The sequence below is a fragment of the Setaria viridis genome, chromosome 1 (genome assembly GCF_005286985.2).
Source record: "Setaria viridis chromosome 1, Setaria_viridis_v4.0, whole genome shotgun sequence".
Taxonomy (NCBI): Eukaryota; Viridiplantae; Streptophyta; class Magnoliopsida; order Poales; family Poaceae; genus Setaria; species Setaria viridis.
Genome location: NC_048263.2, coordinates 36,040,136 through 36,059,801, shown reverse-complemented (window position 1 = coordinate 36,059,801; position 19,666 = coordinate 36,040,136). Strand labels below are relative to the sequence as shown.

The window sequence follows — 19,666 nt, the reverse complement described above, 5'->3', positions numbered from 1 at the left end:
AAAGCTTGTCCAACCCCATTAGCAAACCTTCCAAGTTGTTGACCCTGAACAAATTTGAATATATCATTATTAAAATAAAATGAATTGAACCAAAGATCCGTTGCATATGAACTTACAATGTAATTCTCAAAAGGACCACGTTCCAGCTGCCTACCACTTCTTGTGACTTCATCATACTTCGGGAAAACATCTTCCAAATCCAAAGGTAGGTCCTCAATTTTGGCAGCATCCATTGCAACCTTGAGCTTCAAGCGTGTGTTTTGTTTCAGCTAGTCCAAATATTGATTGAACGGTCCATCATGGTGTACAACCCCGCCATAATCCCTGTTGTTTGCTCATAAATCCCATGCGTTGATTGCGTGAGTGTGCTTCTCCTCCCAATTCTTGGCACCCCTTTGCTTGCAATGATCGACTCTACATTTATTTAGTAAACCAACAAGGTTAGATGGTTACAAATTAATCAATTTCAAGGATATTTACGGGAAAAAATACGTACCGGTGCAGGTCTTGGCCTGTGTTGTTATACTCTGGAGGGCAAGTTTGAAGTTTTCCAAATTGCCCAATCACCCTATTTGGAAGATGGTACTCGACAATATAGAAGCAAATTAGGGGGCAAACAGAACGTCGGTATTCTTCGTCGATCTTACACATAGGACTAAGCTCCATCTCTTCAACCTCATTCCTACTATACGACTGCCAAGTTACTATACGACTGCCAAGTTACTATCCGTGGCATTCTAGCCGATCTATTGGAAGGCGCTCCCACATCCACAATTGGAGAAAGTAGGCATACCCACCAAGATTAGAATTAGCCTCGGTCCTCCTGCTGGCATCACACATGTGACGATACAACCATGCAAGAGTTGCAATCCCCAGCTATAAGTTCGAATGTTCTCCCACTCTTGCCCAATGATTGGTAGCCACATCTAAGAAATGGTGTTCCCGCTAGAATCGGGGAATAGGAACTCAGACACCATATGCCACAACCATGCACCGTGGTACCTAGCAACAACTCCCTTATGAGTAGTAGCGGATGGGCGATGACCAAAGTGCTGGACCAGCCAAGTTGAACTCACTCCTATAGTTTTCCTATCCTTCACGTCTTGAGGAGGATCTTCAGATCGGACTCCAAGTAACAAATGCACCGTGTCCCTCCATCCAACTAGATTTATGTTCCCAATTACCGCTCGCCCGTCCACACGAAGTCCAAAAAGCATGGATATGTCCTCAAGTGTGATTATCATCTCACCGAAGGGAAGGTGGAATGTGTGTGTTTCCGACCTCCACCGGTCGACTAGCGCTGTTAGGGCAGCCCCGCCTTCACCAATGTTGTAAGCGAGAGGAAACCCACCCGTTGAAGGTACGGGGCGTACCTATCATCCCACTCTAGAGGAGTGTGAGTCCAGGTTGTAAAGGGTTCAAAACCTGCAAAGAAAAATTTATTGTCAACACATCATTAATATCAATTTTCCATGACAAGATTAACTACAACTTCTAAACTTAGAGCTCACATACTTCTACATGTGCTCATCGTAGAACATCTCAAGGAGTGGATACCGCAGATGGTGCCCCATTGTTTTAAATCAAATATCAAAATAAATTTTAGAAACAAAACTTCGACCATATGGCACAATTCATAACTTCTACATTTTCATTAATATCAACCAACCTATAATCACTTTAACCAATTCATAACTTCAAAATCTAAGCATTAATTTTATATGAAAACATGTGTAGTAAGCAATAAGTATTTCTAATATGCTACATCTTTATCAGCAAATAAACTCTCCCATTACTAACTTCTAAATTTTCATGAACATCAATCAACCATTTTTGAATTATGAATACATCCCCAAAGCTACATTTCATTTATTCATGACCATCAAAATTTAAACATGCGTTACAATCGATCAATGCAACGATACAACACACCTAACAATGCCCGATTCGTACTCAAACCACCATTCGAACCCAAAACCTAACCTAACCCTAGTCACTTCAAATCCTACAAAAATCACCAAATCTAGAAAAACTACTTGGTTAAAGTGGAGGAGGTACCTTCACGAAGCAATTTACCCCCGGTTTCCCCTCGAATCTGGTGAGGAATGGGGAGGATCTAGAGGGGAAGTGGGAGGGGCGGCGCCATGGGAAGGAGAGAGGGAGCTCGGGTCGCGCAGAGGGGAAGGGAAGAAATGGGGAGTTAGAAAGAAAGGGGCTGGCGAGCTCAGCTGTTATGTGCTGAGTCGCGCCACGCCGTCTGGCGCGACTTAGTCGCGCCAGAGCATGTGGCGCGACTCAATCATGGCAGCTCAGCTGATAGCACAGCCACCCCGCGCGCGCCGCGCCAGCGTGGAGGGCCGGTCGTGCCACATGCTCTAGTGCAACTCAATTATTAGTCGCGCAGGATCCTGCGGCGCGATCAAAGGGCTACTCGTTAGAATTTTAGCTTAGCCGAGGCTGTTTTTAAAATTTTAGATTCAAAGGGTTAAACTAAAAAAAATCGCCAGAAGGAGAGGAGAAACAAAAGGCAAAGAGGGAGGAGGAAAAGAGCGTGGCTCCCGTGTCTTCGTCTCTTCCGACTCTTCGATACCACCGGGAATCCGTTTCGTCTCGGTCCGGGCGGCGTCTGAGGCGCAAGGTTCCAGCTCCACTCCTCCGGCGGCAGGTTCGCCGCGTTCCTCGTCGACGTCCAGTCTTCTGTTCCCCGTGTTTTCGGGTGATTTCTTTCTTTTTTTAAAAAAATATTCCTGGTGCAGATTTTGGTGACGCGTGCTTAGTGCAGGGGTTAGGTCTAGATGATTGCGGAGGATTGCCGGATTGGTGATGTATTATGAAGCTGATTTGATGAAAAACCGCGTTTGTGTGAGGATTTACGGAAGTATTTTTTTTATGGCGATGATTGATCTTCTGCTTATGATGTGCTCTTAGATCTTTAGTTATGCTTCTGAATTCAGCTCCGTGTTGACTGTTACATTTTTGTGCGGATTTTGTCTCCATGTCAGAACTAGAAAATCGTATGCGCTCCCTGATTTGCGATTGGAATGTACTAGGATTGGGTAGGACAGTAGAGGTTGTAGAGGTGCTGCTGTCAAATTTGGGAGGGCGATCCTCACTGTGAACTGACCGTACCCCAAACCGACCGGCGGGCAAAGAAAGGGGGCGGGCCGGCCGGTCAGGGATAGTCGTTCACGGACTCGACTCATGGTGGTGCGTTGTTTCTATTTGCAGGCAGGGGACGATTCTCTCTCTCTCCTCTGAAGAGGATAAACGTGCAACTATCACGGCAACCACTTTGAAGAGGAGGAGGATTACGAAATGAAGGATGATCCAGCTGATGACATGGTTGGTGAGCACCACGAGCAAGGGGTTCTGGACTCCAATCCAGAGGATGGTGATTACTGGCAAGCGGTAGGTTTGGACTCCTTTTTTTTTTTAGAGTTACTTCTTTTGTTGCCTGTTGCAATCTGCACAAAGCTTTTATGATTCACAGTTCTATCGTGTGGGTAGAGTGTTATGTGGCTGATAACTAGAAATGTTTATTGTTATAAATGCTGCTCTAGCTTATCCCTTACATATCCCACATGCTACTTGTAATGGTAGCACTATATGCTGCAAATCAGTTGAGATCTTGAGATCTTTATTTATTCGTTGGTACCTAAAGCCACATCTGACATCTCTAGTAATAGCCTTCTCCATCATACTAGCGAAAAGAATGAATTGGGAAACATCTATATCCATCAAGAGTATCTTGTTGTCTCCACAATAATGGCAATGACTGCACAGCAGGCTTCATTAGTGTTCTTGATGAATCTATTGTACCGAGAGAAGGTTGGTACCACACTCTCCAGTTATCAAGCAACTTTGGTTCAGAAGTGAATATGGTCTGTTAATCGAGCCCATGAGAGGAGCTTGCACCAGAAATAAGCAAATGGTATTGGTCTTAAGGAAGAGGAGTAGGGCAGGTCTTGCTCGAGCAGTCACAATATAATGCATTGCAAAAAAATCGATCATGAACAATTTACACTAGAATTCATCCGAACAAAGCTTCACTTCACAGTGTACCATCTGCGTTTCAACTTGAAAATCGGTCCGGTTGCTTTACTGATTACTTCAATGCTCTAATGGCTGTATTCTTTTCTCTCTTTTTGTTTCTGCTCATAATGATAAGGTCCCAGATCCTTCATCAGCGGAGGCGAGAAAAGGAAAAGACATTCAAGGAATAGCCTGGGAGAGGCTAGCTATAACTCGTGAAAATTATAGGCTGGCCAGATTAGAAGAGTACAAAAATCATGAGAATGTACCCAACTCTAGTGAAGAAGCAATAAAGGTGTGCCTCCTAATCTTTTAGGAAGTTCGTCCTTGTAAAATTTTCTGTCTTAATGCGGTCGACACTTGTCATGGAACAGGATTGCAAGCCAACAGAGAAAGGTGGAATGTATTATGAGTTCAAACAAAATATTAGATCCATAAAATCAACTATTCTACATTATCAGGTGAGCTAATTCCCTTTCCCGTCATCTTTGGCCTTTGAGATAATATGCTACAGGTTAATTATCAGGTGCAGTTATTTGGATAAAAAGTTGACAGGTGTTACAACTTTCTGGATTTTTCCTCATGAGAGCATATTCTAAACTATCATAAAAACCAACTTCATACTTGCCAAGTTACTTTATCTCACAATATCTTTTATTTTTTCCTCTTATAATACATTTTGCCAAGCTTTTTTAATATTAACATAAGATGATAAGTTGCTAGATTTCCTCAAATTGTGGCTTTGTTGGTCTATTACAGTCAACTTCACTGTGTGTGATTACACATTCTCACTACTAATTCGTATAAAAAAGCTGCATATACATTGAGGCATGCTTTCAACTGTGTTGGTTCCTTGGATGTATACTAAGATGCTTTAAAGTTCCTAAAATATGAAAAGTTACCTGCACTTTTCATGAACAGTGACACTTATTCCTCATGGTTGCTTGTTGTCATGGTGGAAGGGAAGAGACCTACAGAAGCTGCTTGAATTTCTTCTTGGTGTGAGAAGCGTATTTAGGAGCAGATTTGTGACGGGAATCTGATATCATAGTCTGTCATGCTTACTATTCAACTTCACTTTAGGAGCAGATTTGAGACATTTAATTTTACAAATGCTATTGTACAAGATTGGATACTCTTAATTACTGCTGCAGTATAAAGTAGCACAAGGTACACGACTACGAATACACCTGATAACCATGTAAATGAGGATTGTGTTGCCTTTGGTACTAAGTCATCTCTTAATTTGGAGATGCTCTACTGAGGTAAAGACTCAATATGTTTAGGGACCGGGGGTTATCTGCATGGGCTGATTATGTGGTTCTGCCTATGTCCTTGTTTCAAAACTAAGCTAGATTGTGCTGCATTTGAGCTTACCTCTTGCAATCGGTGTCTAAGATCGATATCCTTCCTTTCTTATGTGGTTTTGATGTGTAAATGTGAAGAGTATAAAACAATGTGTCTGTTTTTGTGCATGCAGCTGAGAAATTTGGTGTGGGCTACTTCTAAGCATGATGTCTACTTTCTATCAAATTACTCAATTCATCACTGGTCGGCATTGAGCAGCGTGGATACTGAACTTATGAATGTCGAAGGACATGTGGCACCAACTGAGGTATGATGCATCAGCACATTTTTTTTCTGTATCAATCTCCCTATATTCTCTTGTTATTCAACTCATATCAGTATTGGCCATCATTGTACAGAAGCACCCGGGAAGTTTATTAGAGGGTTTTTCTAAGGTTCAAGTCAGTACCTTTGCAGTCAAAGACAATTTGCTGGTAGCTGGTGGTTTTCAAGGAGAGATAATCTGCAAAGTAAGTTATGCAAAATGTTCATTTGATCTGAGGTGCTGATGTGCTAACTATTGGCACTGCACTAGCTTTGGCATGACCCCATTATTTCTGCTCTTCAGCATGTATCGGTTTGCTCTTTTACTGGATGCTCACCTAAAGCTTGTAGTGCACTACTTATTCTTACCACTGGAATTTTCTCTTGTGGAAATTAGGATTTTATGGCGAATGCCAATATTAGACCATTCTAATAACTGATTTGGATATATATAAATGAACTATCCAATGACAATCATTTTACTACCAAAATAACAAACTGATGTTTCTTGTGCATGTGTTCACATGGTTATTCTGTTTATGTTTCCTAAATAATGATCTTTTGTTCAAGTCATTATCTTGTTTTGATGTGGATTGCAGCACCTTCATTGGGAAGGAATTAGTTTTTGCTGCCGAACAACTTATGATGACAATGCTATTACCAATGCAGTTGAGATATTCAATGCCTCTAGGTAACTTTCTATCTTTATCACTAAAGAAGCTTAGCTCATCGAATATATGTATTCACTTTTGTGCTGATTTTACACCCCCAGTGGCGCGGTTCACTTCATAGCATCAAGTAACGACTCTGGTGTGAGAGACTATGACATGGAGAGATTCCAACTCTGCAAACATTTTCAGTTCGAATGGCCAGTGAATGTATGTTCCTTTGGCTTCTTTTACCATGTGCTCTGTTTGGAACATCTCATGGATTCCATCACTACCATTGAATTAGAGATGCTTTTCCACATGTTCTCAACCCTATTCTTTACACAGTTTATTCCCTTTTCATGCCTATCCATGTTGATGTGCTTTTTTATGATCGTCTTGTTCTACATTCTCAGGCTTATTTCTGGCTTTTTTCTATCGGGGAATCTAGCAAGATTAGGATATGAACATAGAATTGGTCTATAGAGCAAATTCAAAATATCTTGCATTTTTTTATTAACAAAAGAAAGAATGGCATTTGACCCACTGGTACCCTTCAAGACACTTGCACATGCCAACAATAGAATCCTTTACTTTCCTCTTTCTTGTCACTGTCTCTAACATAGCGTTGAGAATAAATTTTTCCAACACCAATATTAACTTGATAGATAATAGGTCAAAATTCAGTGGAATCCTTCAGTATTTATTATTACTGTGCCAGTTCTTACTTGAGAAAATTCTCTATTTGACACTCAAAAAATGAGTGGTTCCTTCCTTGACCCTTTATAGTTTGAACTTCCTTATTTGACACTATGTGTGAATTTTGTTCCTAAAATGACACTCCTGTCAATTCTGTTAGTAATTTTTGTTAACCCTTGTAAGTTTTGACACACGTTGACTAAAATGCCCCTGGTTACGTGTGCCTGAATGAAGGAACAAAAACGTTCTACCCCAGTGTCTCCCACCGTTCATCTGTGTCTGCCTCCTCTCGCTCTCCCTCTCGCGAATCCAATCCAGCCCAGGCAAGCAATGGCGGCACAAGCAGGCCAGGTAGGCATGGCCCCACAATGCACTCAGGGGAGGCACAGGCGATGAAGGGTGCAGCTCTTTGCCATGGAAGCTGCACAGCGGCAGCGACAGCGGTTATGGACGGAGAGGGAGCGAAGGGTGCTGGTGCGCGTGACAACCTTGTTTGCTAATCCTCCTCGCCAGTCAACAGGCACTGCTTGATCCAGCCATGGCCTCTGGCACCGTACCACCTCGCCCGCCTTGCTGGTGCTTGCCGTCCTCTCGTGCCTGCATCTTGCAATCTCGCCCTCCTTGACGTGTCCCATCTCCCATCCCATGTCCCAGCCCTCTGTCTTTATGCGGGAATCGATGGCAGGAGGTGAGGCCGACGGCTATTTTTGGCCTGATTCCACGGAGCAGGAGCTGCAATGCCGGCTGTCGGGGTGAATTGCTTGTACGCCGGTGGATGCAGGAGCAGAGCACCACTCGTAGAGGTCCTGATCCGAGGTGCTATAGAATAAAAACAAAGTAGCTGCTAGTATGGATTTGTGAACCTGATGAGGCGTTCGCATAATTGGCTTGAAGTATTAACAAAATGAGCTGCTAGTATATTACCACACGGCCATACGGGGTCAACATAATAAGAAAAAAATGATGCAGAAACAATACTCTGAAAAGTTCCTGCTTTGGTCCTATATTATTTGTCATGCTAAGGGGTAAAATTGTCTTTTCACCCTCCACTTAATGGTGTTACTGCTGAAAAGAGATGGTAATGTCATTTTGGGAACCAAATTTGGGACTGGTGTCAAATAGGGAAGTTCAAAATTTCGAAGGCCAAGGAAGGAACCGCTCATTTCTTCAGTGTCAAATAGGGAATTTTCTCTTCTTACTATGTGGTTATACTTTATTGATGCAGCATACTTCATTGAGTCCTGACAGAAAGGTGGCCATTATTGTGGGAGATGACCCTAATTGTTTACTTATCGATGCCAAATCCGGAGAGGTATACCATTGTCATGAAGATGTTAACTAAGCTTGGATCAATTGACCCCTCATATTAAATTGCTGGTAGAGAGTAGAGATGCTTGATTAAGTCAGCTCACAATTTTATTTCTGGATGCAGATTCTTCATTCGATGAAAGGTCATCGGGACTACTCATTTGCATCGGCTTGGAGCCCAGATGGGCTAACATTTGCCACTGGCAACCAAGACAAGACGTGCCGGATTTGGGATGTGAGGAAGCTCTCAAAACCCGTCCATGTTTTGAGGGGTAACCTCGGAGCCATCCGGTCGATTCGCTTCACCTCGGATGGCCGGTTCATGTCTATGGCGGAACCAGCTGACTTTGTGCACGTCTTTGACGTGAAGAGTGACTACAACAGAAAGCAGGAGCTGGACTTCTTTGGTGAGATATCCGGCGCGTCTTTCAGCCCGGACACCGACGCACTTTTCGTCGGGGTCTCGGATAGAGCGTATGGCAGCCTGCTTCAGTTCGGCCGCCTGTAATTCCTAAAAAAATGGTGAGTTGTGACTGGTGAGGCTTGAGGTTGTTCGTTGCTTCTCAAAAAAATATGTAATTTATGACCTGTTGTATGATCTGGAATTCTACTTGTCAATTGTAATGTTGTAAATTCGTAGCTCCAGCTCAACTCAACGGTGTTATTGTACGTATTGTGACTGTTATATTACACTATGGCCGAGTTCATATCAATCATCATTTAGATTAACAGTTGCCTATGGTCAGAGGAACGAAACAGATGATTCACCAGCTTGTGTTCAACCGTCAAATGCTGTGCTTGTAACTTAGCAACAATTGTTGCCATCTTATTGTCGGAAAGTGATTCCACAGAGTTGCAGTTCTCCGGGAACTATTCTGTTTGACAAGGAAATTGCGAGGAGAAACGCGGAGGTATTCTCCTTCTCCACCGACAGTCACGGCAGCGTAATCTTTCAGTATTTTCCTATCGGTCACTAGGAAAATGCTGGGCCCGAAATGTCCTGGAATCCTTATCCCTGGCTGCTGGTTCGTGTGTGAATGTTATTGGCCACCAGGGACTCGCTGGTCACGTAGCTCTGTTGTGCGCATCCCCATCCCTGCCTAGCCGTGTTAGATTGCTGATACACTGCAAATGCCGTTTGGATAGAGATGTGAAAGAAATTGGATTATGAGGTTGGAAAAGTTACGATGGGTCCCTTTTCCATATTTTGGTTCACCTTGGTTTTGACTTTTGAGTTAGGATTGTATGATAGGACCCATAGAAAAATAAAAATAAAAACTATATCGAGTGGCTTCAGGGGGCCGTCGAGCGGGATGAGTTACGGATACGTCGGGTTGCACGATTAGACGATATGCGACTTCGGTAGACGCTGGATGCGGCAAGATGTGGTTTATGCTTCTAGCGTGACGCACGCAGGGTAGGCTGCGGCACCGCCGGCCGGCACGAACGAGTGCACTGTAACCCACAACCCAGAGCCCCGCACAGCCAGGCGAGCGGCGTCTCTTAAGCTCCGACGACATTTCTCACCCAAACTCATCCCCTCGTCAAAATAACATCGTTCAGATAGAAACTTTTATTTTTCATTCTCAATTTCAGAGCATATCTATTTCCCAATATCCAAATAAGAGTTTGGGTCACCTTATTTCCCGTTTCCCAAACGGCACCTGCCATAGAGCGTTCGAGACGGCCCGAGGCCCGAGCGCGTCGCTGCGTACGCGTTGCCTGCGGTGCGCCGCCCTCATCCTTTTTTTATTTCCCCCGTTCACTTTCTCCCTCTCTTTCGGCCTTCATATCCTGGCGGCGACGACTGGGCGAGCGGCGACGCCCGCGGCTTCGCTGGGCCCTTCGCCAGGGACGAGCGCCCACCAGGTATGCGCGCCCCTTCTCTTCCCTCTTCCCGCTGTGCGAAACGGAGCACCCCAATCCCCAAACCCTAACGTAAAGCTATTTGTATTCGGATCTGACCCAATTACAAGTATATGCATTTATTTTACCTACTAGCTTCGACTTTTTTCGCAAAAATTATTGGGGTCCGCCTCTGGTTACGTGCTATCAGAAACTTAGAAGAGCGCATATAGATTTTTATGATTGGAAAGTACTGTGGACTTGTGGAGTGGATTAGTTTAGGAGGTTGTAGAGATGCTTGCTCTAATGATATGCAAATATGCAATTTATGTCAGTGAGGGTATGGTTACTCATGGGGGTGTGTTGTTTCTGTTTGCAGGGAAGAGTCACATCTCTCCTATGAGAGGATCGATGTCCTACTATCACGACGACCACGCTGAAGAGATGGAGGATGATTATGATTACGACATGGATGATCCTGTTGATGACGTGGTCGATGAGCATCAAGATCGAGGTTTTATGGATTTTGATTCGGATGATGATAATTATGCCCACTCGGTATGTTTCCGTTCCTTTTTTCTTTTGTTGCCTGTAGCATGGGTGAATAGTCTGCAAAAAACTTTTGTGATGCACGCTTCTTATTGGGTGATTAGAATGTTATGCGGCTGACAACTTGAAATGCTTATTGTTACTAATAATGCTGCTTTATTGTATCCCTCATATAGCCCATGTACTACTTGTAGTGGAAGTACTGTGTGCCGTGAACCAATGAGATATTTAATTATTCTTTTGTTGCATGTTCAATCAATTTTATACAAAACTTTTTCTCAGACACTACTCTTATTGGCTGGGCTGAGTACAATAGGGTGCGTTTGTATGCTGGCCCTAGCTTGCCGAGCCAAATATTGGCCGTTGACTGACATTGGCCTAGGCGTTTGGTTCAGCGCCAAATTTTGGCGTGCCCTGACGTCGCAGTTGCCGCAGGGCTCAACGTACGCTGACGCACGGCCAAATTCTGCGCCAATATTTGGCCGGCCAACCTGTTGGCAGGGCAAGCCGGCGGCAGCATCCAAGCAGGCCCATAGTTCCAATGACAACTATAAACGCTTATCATCGTGAATACGCCGTGCTGTTTCACTGACGTAGGTAGGACTGAATGCTGCGAATCAATGATATCTTTCTTTTTTTGTCGCATGTTCAGTTAAGTCTATACAAAGTTTTTCTCATACACAATTTTTATTGTCTGAGTAGAGTAGTTCCAACAATGACAAGAAGCGCTTATTGTTAGTTAATTGCTCAGCTCATTGCTTCTCTCTTCCTTTTGCAAAGTCAATGGAGCAGGTAGAGCTCCTTGGCCGGCTGTATGGCCTGTATGGCCACTGCCTGCCGTATAAGGCAGCAGTGCCATGAGTAGTGGGCAGTAAGCCCTGTCATGTACATAGTACTAGTAGTTGGTAGTATAGTTGCTAGATACATTCATAGCTTTGTGTACTCTTCTTTGACTTTGTGCTCTATAAAGAGTAGATGAGCAGCTGCAGCTCAAGCAGTTCAGTAGCAACAGAGAGTTGTGTGTGTGTGTTGTGCTCCTTCTCATATTCTTCTACCTCTAGCTCTATGTGTGTGTGTGTGTGTGTGTGTGGAGAGTGAGCTCAGGGAGCTTACCTTGGCCATTGCCAACACTTATCATCTTAATTGCTGCTGGAGTGTTTCACTTATGTAGTCTACATGTTATTGGTGATGTAGCAATATATGGTGAGCATTGACCAGATGAGGAACCAGACGATCGTCGGGATGGCGCGCAGCATGCTCAAAGCCAAGAAGATGTTGGCGGCATTCTGGGGTGAGGTGGTGAGCACGGCGGTGTTCAATTTGAACCGCTCACCGACGAAGAGTTTGAAGGGGACGACGCCATTTGAAGCATGGCATGGGCGCAAGCCGGACGTCTCCTTCCTCCGGACCTTCGGCTGCGTCGGGCACGTGAAGGAGACAAAGTCGGGGCTGAAGAAGCTTGACGATAGGAGCAAGCCGATGGTGTTCCTAGGCTATGAGCAAGGAAGCAAGGCCTACAGGCTCTACAATCCTCAAGCACGGTGGGTCGTGGTATCGCGGGATGTCGTCTTTGACGAGGCGGCCAGCTGGGACTGGGAGTCCAGCGGAGGAGAAGTGGTGGGCGGTAGAGGCACCAACTTCACCATTGAGTATGAAGAACACGCCGGCGGTGAAGGAGGGGCGGCGGAAGATCGAAGAGTTTCCCCTGTTTCAGGAATAGGGGAAGCCACGCCGCCGTCTTCCCTAGCGGGATCCCTTGTTCCAGGAGAAGGGGAAGACGCAGGAGGGCAGGCGGAAGGAGGCGGCACACCAGGACACCCGCCGGAGGTGCACAATATGTCACTCCGGCGCCCGTGGTGTCCCCGCACATCGACGCTAGCTACGACGGTGAGCCGCTCCGATTCCGCTCCTTGGAAGACTACATCGGCGGCACGGATGCTCCTAGCTTGGCGACGCGCGAGCTAAAGGAGCAGGAGCTGCACTTGGGCAGCGCAGAAGAGTCGGCCACATTCAAGGAGGCAGAGCAAGATCCTCAGTGGCGGCGGGCGATGATTGAGGAGATGAATTCAATCGAGGAGAACGAGACTTGGGCGCTCGTCGATCCACCGGCAAATTGCTGGCCGATTAGGCTCAAATGGGTCTACAAGGTGAAGCACGACGAGCTGGGCAACGTCGTGAAGCACAAGGCGAGGCTGGTGGCGAAAGGATTCGTGCAGCACGAGGGGATCGACTTCGAGGGAGTTTTTTCCCCGGTGGCACGGATGGAGTCCGTGCGGCTGTTGTTGGCATTGGCGGTGACCAAGGACTGGTGAGTACATCACATGGATGTCAAATCCGCCTTCGTGAACGGCGAGCTCCAAGAGGAAGTCTTTGTGCAACAGCCGCCGGGGTTCGCCGTCGCCGGAGAAGAACACAAGGTGCTCCGCCTGCGCAAGGCGCTCTACGGCTTGCGGCAGGCCCCGTGCGCCTAGAACACCAAGCTCGATGAGAGCTTGACATCCCTCCGCTTCACCAAGTGCGCCACCGAGCATGTGCTCTACATCCGGCGGGCGGCGTGCAAGGCTTTGATCGTCGGCGTCTATGTCGATGGTCTTATCATCACCGGCCCGGAGCAAGAAGACATTGACGCGCTCAAGAGGGAGATGACGGCGATGTTCCGCATGAGTGATTTGGGCCTACTTAGCTACTATCTTGGAATCGAGGTAGAGCAGAGCAGCCACGCCATCACCCTCTGCCAGAGCGCCTACGCAAGGAAGCTCCTAGCCAATGGAGAAGCTGAAGCTGTCAAAGGACAGCATCGCGGAGAAGGTCGACGCCACATGACACCGCAGCATCGTGGGCGGGCTGAGGTACCTGACGCACATGCAGCCGGACATCTCCTTCGCCGTGGGCTATGTGAGCCGATTCATGGAGTGTTGCTGCTGGAGTGTTTCACTTATGTAGTCTACATGTTATTGGTGATGTAGCAATATATGGTGAGCATTGACCAGATAATGAACTAATGAGAGCCCTCTTCCAGTGGCAGTGACTTGCTTGGTTCACTTATTGAGGGTGCCTGTGTTTATACAGGATATATTAGATATTTTTCCCAGCCTATCCTGGCCTTGCTGGGCAAGGATGTGTTTTACCTTACTCGCAAAAAAAGGGATGTGTTTTAGCTGCCTTGAAAGGTTGCTTTGCTGGGCAAGCTAGCTTGTCAGGGCAAGGAAAACCTTGCCAAGGCAACTGAGCCATTTTGCTCCCGGCCTGGGCAAGGCAAGTTTGCACATCGATGGAGAACTACCCCTGCTAGGGAATAAGCTTTGAGTGCTAGACTGCTGCACACATGCGTCTCTAGTAAATGGACCTGGCATCTGTTGTCCTATTATCTAATTTTTTTTTGAGGACGTCCTATTATCTTATTTGAGATGCATGTCATGAATGTTTGGGTAGGAGTGCTCCAAGTTCCAAAATTCATTACCTGCTGCTGCTCTGGTTGAGGCACCAAGCAAGCTTGCTCACTCAGAAGAACAATCAAACAACTTAATTCTCTTGTCGCCTCACCTTCTCAGCTAGAATAGCCTAACCTTGCCCAGCTTGCCAGCTTAAGCAATAGAACCAAACATACGCTGAATCCATGGAATAGATCATTGACACAGTTTCTTACCGTATCTTATATGGTTGCACAATGTCCTTTGTCTGCTATCAGTTTTAATTCCGTAAGTTCTACTCCTGTATCTTCCCATAGCTTTTTCCTTAGTAACTTATAAAATTTGATATGTAAATATTTACGTTGTTTGATCTACTCTGTCCTACTACCAGATGTAACGATGTAAGTCACTGTTAATTTATTTGTTTTCTGAAATTGTAGTAGTATCTGAAATAATGCTTATGTCCAGTCTCAAATCTATAAGATTGCTCTTTTAGCTGTACTGACTTCTGTACAAATGTGGTTTTCTATTGTACCAATCATTGGGCATTTGATGTGATGGAATATTTAGGTGCTACTTAGTGCAAGGAAAAATAGTTTATTATCATCCAAATTTATATCCATGCTCAAGGGAAGCCTCTGCCATGGAGCAGAATTTGAGAATGGTTGGTACCTGAAGCCACATCTGACACGTCTATCCAGTAATACCAATTCATGTCTTACTAGCCCAGTAAAGAATACTTGGGAAACATCCGTATCCATCAAGAGGATCATGTTGTTTCCACAGTATGATGATGATTCCCTGGGAAACTTCATTAATACCCTTGATGAATTGATTGTATCAAGAGACAATAGGTACCACACTCTTTTGAGTTATCGATCAATTTTGGTGTGGTAATGAGTCCATGAGAGGAGCTTGGGGCAGAAATAAACATTAAGGAGCAGGAGTGGGGTCGGTCTCGTTCGACACAAAATGATGCATTGCAAGAAAATCGATCATCTACAGTTTGCACTAAATTTAATCTAAAAAATCCTTCGCATAGCATACCATTTGTGTTCAACTAGAACGTTAGTCCGGTTGCTTTACTAATCACTTCAATGCTCTTATGGTTGTCCTTTCTATTTTTTCTGTTCAGAATGATGATATCCCAGATACTTCATCAGCAGACGCGAGAAAAGGAAAAGACATGCAAGGAATACTCTGGGAGAGGCTACCTGTAACTCGTGAAAAATACAGACAGACCAGATTAGAACAGTACAAAAATTATGAGAATGTACCTAACTCTGGGGAAGAAGCAATAAAGGTGTGCCCCTTCTAATCTTTTAGGAGGTTCATTCCTGTAAAATATCCTCTCTCATGCGGTTGACACTAGTCATGGAACAGGATTGCAACCCAACAGAGAAAGGCGGCATGTATTATGAGTTCAGACAAAATACTAGATCAGTAAAATCAACTATTCTACATTTTCAGGTGAGCGAACTCCCTTTTCTTTCACTTTTGGCCTTTGAGATATGCTATATGGTAATTATCTGGTGCAATTGTTTAGATGTCGTGTTAATAGGTGGTACAATTTTCTGGATGTTTCCTCATGGGAGCATGTTCTAAAATTTCATAAAAACCATCTTCGGACTTGTCAATGTGCAATCTCTCAAATTTCTTTTCATTTTATTGTTATAGTGAATTTGCCGAGTGTTGAATATTAACATAACATAATAAGTTGCTAGATTTCTCAAATTGTGGCTTAGTCGGTCTATTTCAATCAACTTCACTGTATGTGATTCCACATTCTCACTACTAATTCATACACAAAAGCTGCATATACATTGAATCGTGCTTTTAACTGTGTTGGTTTTCTTGGATGTATAATGAGATACACAAAACTTATTGAAACATGAAAAAGTACTTAAAACTTTGCATGGATACTTGGAATTTGGCTACTGACACTTATTCCTTTTTGGAAAGGAATACTAGTTGCACCTGATAACTGTGTAAAGGATTGCGTTACCTTTTTTTATTAATTCGTCTCTATATTTTCTGGAGATGTTCTGCTGAGGTAAACAATCAATATATTCAGGGACCTGGGGCTATCTGCATGGTCTGATTTGCCTATGTTCTCTTTTCAAAACAAAACAAAGATTCCAGCTGACCTCTTGCCATTGGTGTTGAACTCCTTATTAAATCCATCCTCTCTTATGTGGTTCTGATGTGTAAATGTTGAGGGTAACCAATGTGTCTGATTTTGTGCCTGCAGCTGAGAAATTTGGTGTGGGCTACATCCAAGCATGATGTCTACTTTACGTCAAGTTACTCAATTCGTCACTGGTCAGCATTGAGTGGTATGAATACTGAACTTATGAATGTCGAAGGACATGTGGCACCAAGGGAGGTATGATACATTGTTACGTTGTTGCATTTCCCTTTTCTGTATAAGACTTAAGTTCATTCTTTTTAGACGACTTATATTATTAATGGTCATCCTTGTACAGAAATGCTCGGGAAGTTTATCCGAGGGTTTTTCTCAGACTCAAGTTAGTACCTTGGCTGTCAAGGACAATTTGCTTATAGCTGGTGGTTTTCAAGGAGAGCTAATCTGCAAAGTAAGTCATGCAAAATGTTTCAAGTTCATTTGAACCAAAGCCGCTGATGCACGAGCTATTGGCACACTACTAGCTTTGACATGATGCATTATTCTCTGCTATTCAGTAGTATCAATTTGCTCTTCTACTGGATGCTCATGGCACACTAAAAGGTTGTAGTGCACTACTTATTCTTACCACTGGAGTTTTCTCTCAGGACCCGTTTGGATCCCTTCATTTTGAAGGAATTGGAATCTACTTAATGGAGTAGGCTATTTGTCTTGGAATGTGGCATTCCACAACTTTCCAGAGTTTAGATATAAGTCTATCTTAAATTCATGGGGGTGGGAGATGGAAATTGATTCTATAGATCCTCATGCTATCTTTCTAATGTGCAACTTATAGCATGCTCTTCGACTCGCTTCCCTATAGCAGAAGTGCAGCACATAAGTATCTCTCCCATATGACAAACAATAATATACAAATATATTCCACATACAACTATATTAGCTTAATTAATTTGTGTCTAAATTATGATTATTAGAATGGAATTCAATTCCAAGGATCCAAACGGGGCCTCATGGAAATTGGGACCTTATGATGGATGCAAATATGAGACCAGTATAATAGCTGATTTTGATATGTTCATATGGCTAATCTGCTTGTTTGTTCTAAATAATGATCTTTTTGTTCAATTAATTATCTTCTATTGATGTGAATTGCAGCACCTTGATCGGGAAGGAATTAGTTTTTGCGGCCGAACAACTTATGATGACAACGCTATTACCAATGCAGTTGAGATATTCAATACCTCAAGGTAACTTCCTATTTGTGTTACTAAAGATGCTATCTGTGAATGCATAACACATGTATTCATTTGAGTTTTCATTTTACACCCCCAGTGGCGCCGTTCACTTCATAGCATCGAATAACGACTCTGGTGTGAGAGACTATGACATGGAGGGATTCCGACTCTGCAAGTATTTTCAGTTTGAATGGCCAGTGAATGTAAGCTCCTCTAGTTTCTTTTACCTTGTGCTCTGTTTGCAACATATCGTTGGTTGCTTCACTACTGTTGAATTGGAGATCCCTTTTTGCTCACATGTTGTCAACACAAATATTTACAATTTTTATTTATTGGAATAATTGGTTCTATGACACCCAAGCTGGTTTTAGAAATATACCATCAAACTGACATGGTAGCTTTGATGCCATTGCAAGGTCATGCCGTTCAGAAATATACCACACTGTCCACTCCCGTACAGTCTCTGTGCTTTTTTTTCAATTTTTCTTTTTAGGCTGGGAAAGGTGAAATGCTATCTTCCCCCTTGGAGATCTGTTATCATTTGAGAGGCCACAATCATTGAACCAGGCTACTCTTCTTGAATAAACTGCTGTATTGTTCCTACCACTGATGCCACCTCACAGAAGCTCCCCTCCTGAGTGTGGTTGCTTTAGATCAGAGTCAGCAACCTAAACCTGGTAGGCCGCATTGGCAGCTGAGAATGGTGACTTGGCAAGACCTTGGCAAGCATCGCAGCGGTTTGCGCCTGGCGGCAAGCCACGGGGACCACGAATCCATTCGCTCCGGCTGGAGCCTCTCACCCAGGCCCCAGATGAGAGGGGCAATGAGCGAGTGGACGGACATTGAGAAGAGAGGATGGATGGGGCTAACATGTCGGACCCACATGTACAGTCCATGTCAACATACAGTCATGCCACGCAGGCAGTTTAATACAAATTATGATAATTTGGACCTCACGTGATGCAATTAGCAAGTTTATGGACCTAAATCTGCATTTGGAAGTTTGGGGACCTAGATGACAACACACTCGAACAAGTTTAGGGACCGGCCATATATTTTACTCTAGGTTAAATATAGTGGAATGCTTCCATATTTTTATTTCTGTACCTGTTCTTACTGTGTATTTTTATTTTGTCGATGCAGCATACTTCATTGAGTCCTGACAGAAAGGTGGTTGTTATTGTGGGTGATGACCCTGATGGTTTACTTATTGATGCCAACTCTGGAAAGGTATTCGGTTGCCATGAGGATGCTAACTAAGCTCAGATCAACAGATCCTTGCATTAATTTGCTGGTAGGGTATATATGATTAAGAGAGCTCACCATTTTATCTTTGCAGACTCTTCATTCAATAAAAGGTCACCGGGACTTCTCATTTGCATCGGCTTGGAGCCCTGATGGGCGAACGTTTGCTACTGGCAACCAAGACAAGACATGCCGCATCTGGGACACGAGAAACCTCTCTAAAGCCGTCCATGTTCTGAGGGGTAACCTCGGAGCCATCAGGTCCATCCGCTTCACCTCGGATGGGCAGTTCATGTCGATGGCGGAACCTGCTGACTTTGTGCACGTCTACGACGTGAAGAGTGACTACAACAGAAGGCAAGAGCTGGACTTCTTTGGCGAGATATCCGGCACGTCCTTCAGCCCCGACACCGACATGCTCTTCGTCGGGGTCTGGGATAGAACGTATGGCAGTCTGCTCCAGTTCGGCCGCCTGCACAACTACTCGTACCTCGACTCCTTGTTTTGACGCGGAACCAAACGGGTGTCGGGCCTGATGTACCCGCAGCTTCGCCGAATGTTGTCAGCATAAAGTCCGGGTGGTTAATCGTTAAATCAGAACTCTAAGTTGACCTGATAATTGAATTAATAAGTGCTGTACCGTGCTCGTCGTGTATAAAAAGAAATGCACGGATGACTATATAGGTCCGCCTTCATGGGTATGAGGCGCACGTCAATGTGTTGGATTCCGGTGAATTGCGAGTCCTGTTGGCGTGACTGTAGTTCCTCAGATCAGATGCGAAGCTTCGGTGGCAACTGTACTCTTGCCCTCGTTGCCTCGCTCTGAGCTGTCCGGGTGAAGAAATGAATTTCGTGAGACGTGTGCTATGCTGGGATATAATTAAATCTGTTACATGTGAATTATCGGTTGTTACAATAGCATGCAGTAATCTGCAATGC

At 44.3% G+C, this 19,666-nt stretch overlaps 2 protein-coding genes across 4 annotated transcripts; both read left to right on the top strand.

Annotated features, from left to right (window-relative positions):
* The first annotated feature begins 2,504 nt into the window (after positions 1-2,504).
* Positions 2,505-9,026, top strand: LOC117836045 (uncharacterized WD repeat-containing protein C2A9.03). Of its 3 annotated transcripts, none has more exons than XM_034715415.2 (11): positions 2,517-2,665; positions 2,783-2,862; positions 3,229-3,408; positions 4,169-4,327; positions 4,407-4,493; positions 5,513-5,647; positions 5,739-5,849; positions 6,243-6,334; positions 6,416-6,521; positions 8,215-8,301; positions 8,422-9,026. In XM_034715415.2, the coding sequence occupies exons 3-11, from the start codon at positions 3,316-3,318 to the stop codon at positions 8,803-8,805; spliced, it is 1,254 nt and encodes a 417-aa protein (XP_034571306.1). In that variant the 5' UTR covers positions 2,517-2,665; positions 2,783-2,862; positions 3,229-3,315; the 3' UTR covers positions 8,806-9,026. The 3 variants fall into 3 exon arrangements, with proteins under 3 accessions (XP_034571298.1, XP_034571306.1, XP_034571313.1); XM_034715422.2 differs by having other exon boundaries at positions 2,518-2,665; positions 2,757-2,862; XM_034715407.2 differs by lacking the exon at positions 2,783-2,862 and having other exon boundaries at positions 2,505-2,665.
* A 979-nt stretch (positions 9,027-10,005) lies between these two features.
* LOC117836037 (uncharacterized WD repeat-containing protein C2A9.03) lies at positions 10,006-19,462 on the top strand. The gene is made up of 10 exons (XM_034715395.2): positions 10,006-10,166; positions 10,522-10,700; positions 15,237-15,404; positions 15,485-15,571; positions 16,353-16,487; positions 16,588-16,698; positions 17,403-17,494; positions 17,580-17,685; positions 18,626-18,712; positions 18,822-19,462. The coding sequence occupies exons 2-10, from the start codon at positions 10,542-10,544 to the stop codon at positions 19,233-19,235; spliced, it is 1,359 nt and encodes a 452-aa protein (XP_034571286.1). The 5' UTR covers positions 10,006-10,166; positions 10,522-10,541; the 3' UTR covers positions 19,236-19,462.
* The last annotated feature ends 204 nt before the right edge of the window (positions 19,463-19,666 follow it).